Source organism: Zootoca vivipara, chromosome 12 (genome assembly GCF_963506605.1).
Source record: "Zootoca vivipara chromosome 12, rZooViv1.1, whole genome shotgun sequence".
NCBI lineage: Eukaryota > Metazoa > Chordata > Lepidosauria > Squamata > Lacertidae > Zootoca > Zootoca vivipara.
Window position 1 is genome coordinate 55,291,624 of NC_083287.1, and position 12,839 is coordinate 55,304,462.

Here is a 12,839-nt window from a genome sequence, read left to right on the forward strand (position 1 = left end):
AGAAATTAGTGTATTTTAATATTTCTGTTGGAAGCCGCCCAGAGTGGCTGGGGAAACCCAGCCAGATGGGCGGGGTATAAATAATAAATTGTTGTTGTTGTTGTTGTTGTTGTTGTTGTTGTTGTTGTTTTGCTGCTTTGGCATCGTTCTGGACTATCCGAGAACATATATTGTTGTGACTGAGTGATGTTATCCCTGTTTTTATTGTACCTTTATACTGCTTCGCGTGATCGGAGTAGCGGTTTATTCTTGCAGGTTTTTTGCAGCCGTTTACGTACATCTTTTTGCTGCTGTCCAGTTCTTTGTCTTAGGCCAAGGGTGGAGGTTGCGAATTGCATACCCCTTTGGGGCCTTGCTGATGTACCTGGGGTACCTGCAAACAGGGGGGGGGGCGGGGAGAGAGAGATGCTAGGCAGATTCATTCCCACAAACCTTACATCCTGCAAAAGCCTGAACCAGCTTGTTCTGCCTCCCCACCCCCCACTGCTGAACTGACCTCCCGGAGGTGCTAAGCTCCCATTTTAGCCGTAATTGCTTTGAAGCTGTTTCCCACAATCCCCCTTAGGAATCTTAACCAGGCTTTTCTCCTCTTCTACCCTGTGATTTAAGCATCAGTGTAATGCCTGCACCGTGGGGCGTCTCTGGGAAATGGCTTTATAGTCTGTGCTTACTGTTTTCAGCAGCCGACAGGCATTTTTATTCATTCAACGCATACAGTCGGGCCATAGCTGCCAAGTCTCCCGTTTCCCCCGGGAAATCCCCGTTTTTCCAGCTGTTCCTAGCTGAAAAAACAATTTTTTTGTTTCCCCCCGGTTTATTCTGGCGCGGCGGCCATTTTGGAACTGGGCGGCGCATGCTCAGAAGCGACTTTTGATGCTGCTCTGCCCAGTTCGAAAATGGCTGCAGTGCGACTTCTGGCGCGGCGGCCATTTTGTAACTGGGCAAAGCAGCATCAAAAGTCACTTCTGAGCATGCTCCGCCCAGTTCCAAAATGGCGGCAGCGCTACTTCCGGTCTGCTATTTCCGGCCCGGCCCCTTATTTCTCTGACAGCAACTTGGCAGGTATGAGTCGGACTCATGTTCAAAGATTCTTGGGCTTTATTTGTGTGCGCGCACGCATACGCATGTTGGGACAAGCGTCGTGGAATAACAACAACAGCAATAACAACTTGCCCCAGCCACACTCCCAACAAAAATATTAAAAGCACACACAAAAAAGCAACCTTTAAAAACTTCCCTGAGCAGGGCTGCCTCCAGATGTCTTCTCAAGGTTCTGTCGCTCTTTATCTCCTTGACATCTGATGGGAGGGCGTTCCACAGGGTAGGCGACACTGCCGAGAAAACCCCCTCTGCCTGCTTCTAAGTGACATCACTTTTTCACGGTGAGGAAACTGCCGGAAGGCCCTCAGAGGTGGACTTCAGTGTCCGGGCTGGACAATGGGGGTTGGAGACTCTCCTTTGGGTACACAGGGCTGAGTCTGTTTAGAGCAGGCACCCCCAAACTTCGGCCCTCCAGATGTTTTGGACTACAATTCCCATCATCCCTGACCACTGGTCCTGTTAGCTAGGGATCATGGGGGTTGTAGGCCAAAACATCTGGAGCGCCGCAGTTTGGGGGTGCCTGGTTTAGAGCTTTGAGGCTATTATTATTATTTATTACACTGGTACCTTGGTTCTCAAACTTAATCCGTTCCAGAAGTCCGTTCCAAAACCAAAGCGTTCCAAAACCAAGGTGCGCTTACCCATAGAAAGTAATGCAAAATGGATTAATCCGATCCAGGCTTTTAAAAACAACCCCTAAAACAGCAATTTAACATGAATTTTACTATCTGATGAGGCCATTGATCCATAAAATGAAAGCAATAAACAATGTACTGCAGTCACACAATTAATCAGTAGCTGTATGGGTTCCATACAGCCACAGTCACACAAAAACGAAACAAAAAAGAGGTGTAAAAACAAAAACGTAAAATAAACAGCAAATGTATTTGCTCAACGTAACACTCAAAACGGAAGCGTGGCACTCAAATCGGAAGCGTAACACTCAAAACGGAGCACGTTCGGCTTCCGGAAAAAGTTCGCAAACCGGAACACTTTCTTCCGGGTTTGCAGTGTTTGGGTTCCAAATTGTTTGCGTACCAAGGTGTTTGAGAACCAAGGTACCACTGTATTAAGATGCACGTATGGGGACTGGATTCTTCACACGTGCATCAAGAAGAGAGCATCTGGCCCCCCTATTAGAAATGTCATATGCCCAGCCTCTTGGGTTTCTCGTATTTTGCAAAGCACGAAGCCCGCACTTCTAAGGCCAGCCTTGCAGCCCTTTGGGCTCGAAATGCAGCTGAGCTTCTCAGGAGGTGGGTTTTGGTGCTCCATATGCTGCCGTTCTTACGCTTCTGCAGATTCATAGCATGCACGTGGTCCTAACTTTGGCCGTTTCTCATGGTGGTGGAACGCAGACTTGTCGTGTAGCATAGGAGCGAATGCTAGGACAGGGGTTCAGGTAACCTCAGGTGCCTTAGCCTCAACCAGCCTGTGCATTTGACCTGCCAAGAGCTTTCTACATTTGGCAACAATGCAAGATGTAATACAGCGCTGGCCCTCAACACAGCTGTGGCTAGTCCTGGCCTAGCCTGCGGTCTGTCCTCCTCCTCCTCCTCCTCCTTCCTCCCTTGATTCCCTCTCTCTTCTCCCTTGAATGATGTTGGTTTTCTGACCCCGTTTCCGACAGCTCTACCTGAGTGGGGAGTGCAAAGCGTCCGGGGACGATTCTGCAGGGACCGAGATGGATACCCACCAGGTATTGCCTGCAGCTTGTGGTGCGTGAGATGATGGGCTTTGCACGTGGGCTTGCATGCGTTCTCCTTTTTTCCTTCACGGGCCACAGAGGGATTTCCCGGGATTTAAAAGGAGGGGATTTAAATAATACGGAAGGGATAGACTATGCCAGCATGGAAGCTGCCTCTGCTCTTCCCTCTTCAGTCCTCTTCTGGTTCTGGGAGACATTGGTGCAGGAGAGGGTGGGGAAGCACCCGGCCCTTCACTTGCCTGGCCTGCCTCATCATCCTCTTCCTCCAGCTCTGAAGCGTCCTACGACTCAGATTCTTGTCTCCTGGCCGGTACAGGTCCCCACAAATCCCCGACCTGGCTCTCCTGAGTCAGGCTCCCGACTCCCTTTTCCCAGTTCACACTTCTCAGCATCCTGCCAGTCCTTGAGATTCACACAGCACCTTGAATTTTATTTGTTCTTTTGCACTCAGTTTGCCGTATCGAGGCGAACTCGCTTAGTTTTCCTTTGTGTGGACAGTCCCGAGCTGAGCTGTGTCCACATGAGAGGGCCCAGGCATGCAACATTTGCCACACAACATTTTCTCACTTTGGGCTTCTTCCTTCTGGCTGCCGCACATTGCTCGTTGGCATGGAAACACTGGTACAGTGGTACTTCGGTTTTCGGACATCTCCATTGCTGAACGTTTTGGGCCAAAAACCCAGAAGTAAATCCTTCCGTTTTGGGACACGCCTCGGAAGTCCAGCGGCTTCCACTGGGTGTGTCTGTTGTTTTTCACAATTTTCTCTATTGAATTGGCAGACCTCCCTTTGCGCCTCAGTTTTCTAACGTTTCGGAAGTCGAACAGTCTTCCGGAACAGATTACGTTTGAAAACCAAAGATTTCCCAGTGCTCTGTTTTTCCATGGAAAGCTTTTCTGTTTCGTAAGTTCCTCGGTGACTGCGAAAGGGCGCCAATTGCAAATTCAATCTTATGCAAGCTTGGCAGTTTTAGCTTTTCCTTCCTAATTGCAAGGAAAATAAACATGCTAAATTGGATTGATCGCTCTCTGGGGCACCAGAATAAATTCCAGGACAAGCTGAAAACTTTCTGAGGCAAAGCCACCCTGATTGGTATAGGAAATTTTTCCTCTTCCTGGTTTTCTAGAAAACCTCCACCGCTCCCTGAGAATTGGGAATTTTCAGTTTCTGTGACCTGTCAAGTGATCTGTAGCAAAATTCCTGCTGTGTCCACCTTTCAATAGCTCACCAGCCAAGCAATGCTTTAGCACGGGTCACCAGACATCAAAGTGTTTTGCTCTCCAAACCAACCTGACAATTGGAAATATGCGGTGTGGGTTAGTTTCTTCCCTCTTCTCACGAGTAGATTCATTTTCTCTTCTGTAGTTTGCCATAGTTGTGCTTCACACTTGAGTCCAAATGAGACCTAGCAGTGATTAGCATTAACTGGGTTTTTTCCCCAAACTGTGATTAAAATAATATGGTTGGTTTTGCATTGCAAGGTTGATAAGATTCTACAAACAATGATATAAGAGTATACAGACAGAATTATAAAGAGAGAAAGTTATCACTTCCTGCAGTATAAAGAAAGAAAGGGGAAATGAATTAATGAGCTTTTCTTAAATTGAATAGTCAATATTTAGATACCTTGCATTATTTCTGCTACATCCAAAATAGCTGCCAACATTAGGTTAATGAGAGCCAATATTGACTACTTGGGTGTATTACAGTCATACCTTGGTTTTCAAACGCCTTGGGAGTCTAATGTTATGGCTCCTGGACGATCGAAAGCCGGAAGTGATTGTTCTGGTTTTTGAACATTCTTTGGAACCCAAACGTCTGGCATGGCTTCTGATTGGCTGCAGGAGCCGCCTGCAGCCAATCGGAAGCTGCGCCTTGGTTCCCGAAAGTTTTGGAAGTTGGACGGACTTCTGGAATGGATTCCGTTCGACTTCCAAGATACCACTGTACTTTGCTCCTACAATAGTCAATAAAACATTATCAGTTTCTCCTGCATTTAACTTACTTTTGTCCTCCTCCTTTGGTGCCTGATTTTCCATAGACTGTCCCAGAATTCCGTATGCCAACCCGACTTCTGATTTGATCCCAAAACATCCCTATTTCCTACTCCACTGCTGCCACCACTGAGCTCGGAGAGGAGGATGAGCCGGCACTTGTTCTAAGCGGTAGCAGCGAAGGAACACCCCATTAAATTATTATTATTGGAAGCTTTTAATGTTTAATACAGTAGATTATTGTATTTTAATACAGTGGTACCTCGGGTTACAAATGCTTCAGGTTACAAACGCTTCAGGTTACAAACTCCGCTAACCCAGAAATACCGGTAGTACCTCAGGGTAAGAACTTTGCTTCAGGATGAGAACAGAAATTGTGCTCCGGCTGCGCGGTGGCAGCAGGAGGCCCATTAGCTAAAGTGGTACCTCAGGCTAAGAACAGTTTCAGGTTAAGAATGGACCTCTGGAACAAATTAAGTTCTTAACCAGAGGTACCACTGTATTCTGTTGGAAGCCCCATCGTTCTGCTTGGACACTGAGGTCCAGCTCCGAGGGCCTTCTTTGCGGTTCCCTCGCTGCGAGAAGCCAAGTTGCAGGGAACCAGGCAGAGGGCCTTCTCGGGAGTGGCGCCCGCCCTGTGGAACGCCCTCCCACCAGATGTCAAAGAGAAAAACAACTACCAGACTTTCAGAAGACACCTGAAGGCAGCCCTGTTTAGGGAAGCTTTTAATGTTTATTGTATTATTGTATTTTAATATTTTGTCGGAAGCTGCCCAGAGTGGCTGGGGAAACCCAGCCAGATGGGCGGGGTATTAATAAATTATTATTATTATTATTATTATTATTATTATTATTATTATTATTGCCTTGTCTTTGCCTCTCCATGACTCCCACGTCCTCCCTTCAGCAGCTTGTAGTGGCTACTGGAGAGCAGGAGATGAAGAAAGGCGAGGAGCAGAGCAGGGACCCAAAAAGGAGGTTTGGAGGAAAGTGAGAAATGTCCCTATTTTCATCTGAGGAATGTTGGAGGGCCTCGGCTTCGCACCTGGTTGGCCTCTGTGAGAACAGGATGCTGGACCGGATGGGACATGGGCCTCACCCAGCAGCCTCATCTCATGTTCTTAGGAGGAAACCGTGGTTGCAATTGTGCCCTCGCAATCTTGCTGTGACCCCCAGCAGCTTCCTTATGAGCAGTAAGCCGTTTTCGCTTCCCCAGAGAGTGGTTTTGGCCCAGCTCCACCGCAGCATCACTGACTTGGCAATAGCTATCATCCTCTGTAGCCGTGGAAACGGATAAAGGCTCTTTAGAAGCTGGGAGCTTTGGCTCCCAAACATTTAAGAAAATGCAGCGGTATGTCCCAGGAAAAAAGCCGGTTTGGGAGGGGAAGTCGCAGAGGGTAATCTCTTAAGAAAAGGAAGGTGCCATCAGCCCTGCAGGTGAGGCAGCTGAAAAGTATTCACAGCTTGGAGTCTCTCCGGACAGCTTAATTATAGGAGCTGCCTTTCCAAACCAAGAAGCCATTTGTATCTTTCCCTGCTGGTTTTTGGACTAGAATTTGACTCCACCGGCTGGCCGATTCAAATTAATATGTGAGCTCCCACCTCCATCTCACCACTTCCTTGGTTTCCAATTTGCAAGGTTGATTTACAAGGTGTCAGACTGCTTCTGCATCGGCTGCTACCAGAATCCGGTTTCCTTTTTATTTTCACCAACAGAGACGTTTTTTATGCACACGTTCCCAAATATATATATAGTGCATTTTGGTATGCATTATTTTGTCTGGAGAACTGCACCCCAAGATTCAGAGAGGTGGTGGGTTTTGAAGGATAGTTGTTTCAGGAGCTACAAATTCTCGCGGTTCCCTCACTGCGAAAAGTGAAGCTACAGGGAACCAGGCAGAGGGCCTTCTCGGTGGTGGCACCCACCCTGTGGAACGCCCTCCCATCAGATGTCAAGGAGATAAACAACAATCTGACTTTTAGAAGACATCTGAAGGCAGCCCTGTTTAGGGAAGTTTTTAATGACTGATGTTTTGTCGCTTTATTAATCTGTTGGGAGCTGCCCAGAGTGGCTGGGGAAACCCAGCCAGATGGACAGGGTATAAATAATTTACCATTATTATTATTATTATTATTATTATTATTATTATTATTATTAAATTAGATGCCAAATTTCTCCTGCACCCTTTAGATTTCAGCACCGTCCTCTGTGTCTAAAGTTAGACCTCCGAACGTGCTATTGTTGATGGAGATTTCTATAATGCGTGTGCATGTTTGCGCATGACCACTAAGGCACTTGTGGCGCGCAACCCGCCATTTCACACTGGCAAGGTTTCTTTTGAATGTTCGGTAAACATTAATGACAGTGTTACATCTTTCTAGTGAGTCTTAGCCAATTCTTCTGCCCTCCCCCTGCACTGGGGGGTGGTGCTTTTTCCTCTACCACGGGTGACGCATGGGGGGTTGGACTGGATGGCTCTGCTGGTCCCTTCCAACTTCACAGTTCTAGGACCAGTTGCTCCATCCACCTGTCTTGTAATGACAGATCTTCTAGGCCAGACCCAAAAGATCTGACCCTGGCGCTACTGAATTTTTGTTTTCACCTCTTTTGGTTGGTCAGGGATTCTTCAGCTGGGATCCTGCATTGCAGTCGACCTTCGGGTCTCTCCAATTCTGCAATTCTGTAATTCTGCACAGGCTTTTATGCCGTGCTTTTATTATAGTGCTCTATTGGGTTTATGTTGTATTTCCAATATATAACGGTGGGCAGCCCTGGCAATTCTTGCTGTGAGACTTGGGGAGGGAGGGAGGGAGTTTGTAAGTAGTCCAGAATTGTGCCCCGATTGCCCATCCGAGAAATGACAGAGGATTGCATGTGATGGGTCAGGTATTGCCAGCCTGTTAGGGTCCCATTTCATCCTGTTGTTCCCTCTGCCCAGGGGCGACCCAGGATCAAAACTGGGGGCGGGGGGGCAAGAGAGGGGAAGAGAGAGGGAAGGAAGGAGGGAGAGAGGGAGGGAGGGAAGAGAGAGAAGGAAGGAAGGAAGGAAGGAAGGAAGGAAGGAAGGAAGGAAGGAAGGAAGGAAGGGGTGTGTGAGAGAGAGAGAGAAGGGAGGGAGGGAGAGAGAGAGAAAAAGGAAGAAAGAAAGAGGGGGGAAGGAAGGATGGAAGGAAGGATGGAGCTCCCATCCGCTCCACCCCCAGCTCAGGCTGCTCCTCCCCCATCCCACATTCCTGTTGCTGGCTGCAGCCGCGGAGGGGGCGGAAACAGCCCGATTTCCATAACCCGCAGTGACTTTTCCCCTTCGGTTTTTGGTTATGGTCCGTAAAATACGGTAATTTTTTTTTTTGCTTCGGTGGGGGGGGCAGCTCCCCTCCCTGCCCCCTCGCTGGGTACGCCCATGCATCTGCCCCTCCTATTCTGCAGTCAGCGAACCCAGCTGCGGCCTCCTCTCTTTGCAGACGTTTCAAAGACTTACCTCCCATTTCATGTGGATTTTCAGATCTCTTCTTCCTAACTTGGTTTGTGGCGTTGGAGGCTTAGTAGTTTGGGAGGATCTTCTTCTCTCTGTGTTGTAATGACTTCTGAAAATCCACGCTGCCAATTTAATTAAAATTCTGGATGTGTGCCAAAGAGACGGTCGGCATATAATTGGGATATTACGTGCCCTGCACAGGGCTAGACGGTGACTTGGAGATCAAGAACAGATCGGTCAAAAACGAGGCCTTAGAAAAATATATTAAGGAGGGAGAGAGAGAACACAAATTGAACTGTACAGTAAGTTCAGCTTTCAGAACTGATCAAGGATAATCATTACTGGTGAATATAAATCAAAGGGGGAGCACCTAGGTCTTCATACCACTGTGATGGAAAACACTGTTCCACTCCAGACTATAGGTGGGAGGGTACTTGCATGATGGAATATTGGCTCACATGGCAAACCCCGCACATAGAAAAATAGCTTGCCAAGGAAAAGGGTTCTCACCAGTTTTATACATGCAGGGTTTTGGGGTTTTGAAAACAAAGAACTATATGGGCCTTTTCCAGTTTAGATGCGGGTGGAAGGCACTTTGCGGGTGATTGATAGAGGTGCATGGAAGTATGCATGGTATGAAGAGAGGGAGGTTTTTCATAGAGAGGGAGGCTTTCATAGAAGGATCCCCAGGGGCCATCTAGTCCAACCCCCTGCAATGCAGGAATCTCAACTGAAGCATCCATGACAGATGGCATCATTGTACTGTTAAATAAGTAAAATGGTACAAGTCGGGCACCAACTCGTTGAGAACCAGGTCCTTCATGGCCAAGGACTCAAACAGAGGATCTTCAACTTTTTTCTGCCCCACAGGCCGAGTTACTAGCTTTAAAAAGTGCATCGAGGGCAGAGGACAATGCTTAGCGCGTTAGAACAGAAACGCCGGTTTTTGAGAGTTTAGTTTATCTATCTATCTATCTTCCCGAAGGAGCCCAGGGCAGCAAACTGCATTGGTCAAACCTTCCCTGCCCCTCTTTTTCAGTGTCTCTTGCTCGTGCCTCTGATGTGCCTTGCGACGTTAATTTAACGTGCCTGCTTTTTGTGATGTGTGCAGCTTCTTAATGTCGTAGTTGGGAGGTCCCCAACCCTCCTTCCGCTTCATGAGATTTAAGCCCCTCGCTTTCCGCACTTGCTCTGAACCCGCTGCTGTTCCTGCCTGAAAGCAGAGAGGCTCAATTCTTGCGGCAGCCTTGCTAGGCTTATCGAAGTGATCCCTGCACTGCAAACAGAAACCAGGAACTTGGGGCTGGAGTCGCCATTGCAGTCTGTTTAGGAGACGCTATTCGCTCGAGGGTAGGGAAGCCATCTTGGGAGACCTTCAGAAGCTGGGCGGCCCATCGCAGCCGAGATTTCCCACCCTGTCCGGGTAAACAGATACTGATCTTGATTTCTCACCTACCCTCCTTCCTTTTCGTCTTCAGGTTTTCGATAACAACTCTGACGCCATTCCCATCCACGCTATCGGAGTGCTCACGTCTATCATGAGCAACTCTCCTTCGGCCAAGGTAAGGGACACGCATTCCTCGCCTCTTGGGAATAGGGAGCACAGGATGAGCAGCAAGAGAGACAGTGTGGCGTAGTGGTTAGAGCGTCAGACTAGGACCTGGGAGACCAGAGTTTGTCTTGGCCAAGCAGCTCACTTGGGTGATCTTGGGCCCGTCTCTGCCTCTCAGCCTCGCCTACCTCTCAGGGTTGTTGTTAGAATTAAATGGGGAAACTATGTATGCCATCTTGAGCTCCTTGGAGGAGGAGGAAGTGGGATAAGAATGCAATGAATAATAATATATACAGCTAAAGCAGGAGACTTAGGAAGACAGGTAGCAGCCTCAGCAACCCTGTTGCCAGAGGGAAAGGGTCTAAACCAGGCATCCCCAAACTTCGGCCCTCCAGGTGTTTTGGGACTACAATTCCCACCATCCCTGACCACTGGTCCTGTTAGCTAGGGATCATGGGAGTTGTAGGCCAAAACATCTGGAGGGCCGCAGTTTGGGGGTGCCTGGTCTAAGACTAAAAATGCATTTGTAGCAGGCCCGTCTTAACTACATCCAGCGCCGTGGCGCAAAGGTCCCTCCGGCGCCCCCTCCCTTCCCAAAATTTAGCCTGGGACGGAGGGCGCCGGTGGGGAGGGAGGGAAACAAAGACAGAAGCCGCCGCCGCGGGGGCTGGAAGATGGCGGTTGGGATGGGAAGGAGGAGGCGGAGGCAGCAGCAGCAGCAGGCACAGGGCTGTGGGGAAAGGGGCTCTTTGCGCAGGCGAGGCTGAGGGAAGCTCCTCTCTCCGCCGCCACTCTCCTCCGCAGCCGCCACTTGGTGCCGTTTTGCCGCCGCACTCCCCACCCTCCGTTGCAATGCGACAGGGCGACCCCTGAGGCAGCTGGCTGGCTGGCTGCTGTGGAAGGCTGGAGAAGCGCTCCGGCCACCAGTTGCGGCACTGACCAGCCGGATAGGGGCGGGAGGCAGGGATGGAGGGCTGATCGCTGCATGCCCAGCTTGCGGGCTGCCTGTCGCCCCTACCGAGGTGTGGCCCCCGGACCTCTTCCCTGGTGCCCTCCAGCACCTGGCGCCGTGGTTCCCCGCGCCACTAGCCTCTATGGCTAAGACGCCCCTGATTTGTAGTCCAAGGAAGAAAAAAAGGCATGAGTTCTCACAGCTCTCTGCATGTGGTTTGAAAGACACTTCAGTATATTACTGTCGAGACGTGGCTTTATTTGATACCCACAGAAGGCAAGATCTATTTTCTTGAATCAGGAGAGCTAGAAACTTGAAAATGTTTTGGGATCCAATCCGAAGCTGGGGTGGCTTCTGTAATTCTGGGATGTCCCACCTGAATCGGGTCTGCAGTCTCAGATACATTCTCACTTAAGATTCTGCTCTGGGGTTTGTAGAATAGAGTCAGCGTCTAGAAACCTAAAAAGATAGGGTTTTGTTCAACTAGACCAGGCATAGGCAAACTCGGCCCTCCAGATGTTTTGCGACTACAACTCCCATCATCCCTAGCTAACAGGGCCAGTGGTCAGGGATGATGGGAATTGTAGTCTCCAAACATCTGGAGGGACGAGTTTGCTTGTGCCTGAACTAGATTATACTCCGAATAGACCCATTCAAACGAAGGGACCCAAGTTAATTTATGTGGGTCGACTCTTAAGCGTTGGCCATTTTGAAAGCGGGCAAGGTGTTTTGCGTGTGAACTTCTGTAAAGTTGTTCCAAAGTCCTAAACTTTAGGCTGGCTGGAGATGGATGATACCCCACAATATTTTTTACCTGGATTTGAATGCTCACTTTATTATTCATACGTGCCACAAACAAAAACAAAACATGAGAAGCAACTAAGATCTCTATTTCGAGTTGGGAGCCTCTTGATGGCCAGGGCTTTCCAACTTTCCAACTTTACACTGATTTTATCCCACTGACTTCTTTAGCTTTAACTGAATCCGACACTGTTTTTGTGTTTTGTTTAATCTTTGAACAGCCTTCATGCTGAAAGCTTGTGGGATTGCCTTACCCCTTTTGCACCCATCCGACCAATTTGATCTCTAGACTTAGCTCTGCTACAGCTTCCACATAAAACCCAAACGCGTAGATGCTTGTACATTTAAATCTTTTGCTGTTAATCTGAACGATCATTTAAATGTTTAGAAGTATTTGTTCTCATTGACCATTTCAACACTTAGAGGGGTTTTGTTACAGTCAAGTCAGGATATAATTTTTGCTACCTAATAAAGAGCTCAAACACGAAACAAATCCCTTTTCATCCACTTTTGCCTTGGCCAACTGAATTTTGTGCTGTTTTGTTTCTTAGTCACATAAGCTCCCTGCAAATGCATACATGGGTAACGGAACGAGAAATCCCAAATCGTACTTGAAGCAGAATAGAAAAGTTCGAGCCTCCTCTATCTTATCCCCCCTCCCCAGTTTGCTTTGGGTGGAAATTCAGGAATTAATGGTCCCCATGGCATGATCTGCTCTCGCTAATCCTTAACGGCTGCCTGCCTTTTCAGGAGGTGTTCAAAGAAAGAATTGGCTATTCCCACTTATATGAAGTTCTGAAGAGCCAGAGTCAGCCGACCAAGAAACTGCTGCAAGAACTCCTCAACATGGTGAGATCTTTTTGACAAAAGAGAATTACAATCTACCAGCACGTTAGCAAAGCTAAGCAGGATCCATGCGCAGTTCAGTTGCATGAAAGGCGTAATATAAAATCTTGGCTAAAATAAGTATACAGTGGTACCTCACTAGACGAACGCCTCGCGGCACGAAAAAATCGCAAGACGAAAACGTTTTTGTGATTTTTTTTTGGCAGACTCGCAAGACGAAGTTTTCTATGGCCGTGCCATAGAAAACTTCGTGAGACGAAGCAGGGCGCCGCGAGGAGAAAGTCAGGCCGTCGTCGCCCGGAGCCCGGCCGCCTCCCGCTTCTGCCACCGCCATCGTCCGGAGCCCGGCCGCCTCACGCTTCCGCTGCCCACCATCGCCCGGCTTCCGCAGCAGCCGGATCCCCCCTCAC

At 48.6% G+C, this 12,839-nt stretch overlaps 1 protein-coding gene across 5 annotated transcripts in view; it reads left to right on the forward strand.

Annotated features, from left to right (window-relative positions):
- NBEAL2 (neurobeachin like 2) overlaps positions 1–12,839 on the forward strand; it is a 185,580-nt gene that overhangs the window by 103,719 nt on the left and 69,022 nt on the right. For 4 of the 5 annotated variants that reach the window (XM_060281001.1, XM_060281002.1, XM_060281004.1 and 1 more), the window contains exons 10-12: positions 2,732–2,800; positions 9,757–9,840; positions 12,334–12,432. In XM_060281001.1, the coding sequence (XP_060136984.1) occupies positions 2,732–2,800; positions 9,757–9,840; positions 12,334–12,432 (252 nt within the window). The remainder of the gene's footprint in view (positions 1–2,731; positions 2,801–9,756; positions 9,841–12,333; positions 12,433–12,839) is intronic. The other variant, XM_060281005.1, reaches the window with a different exon arrangement.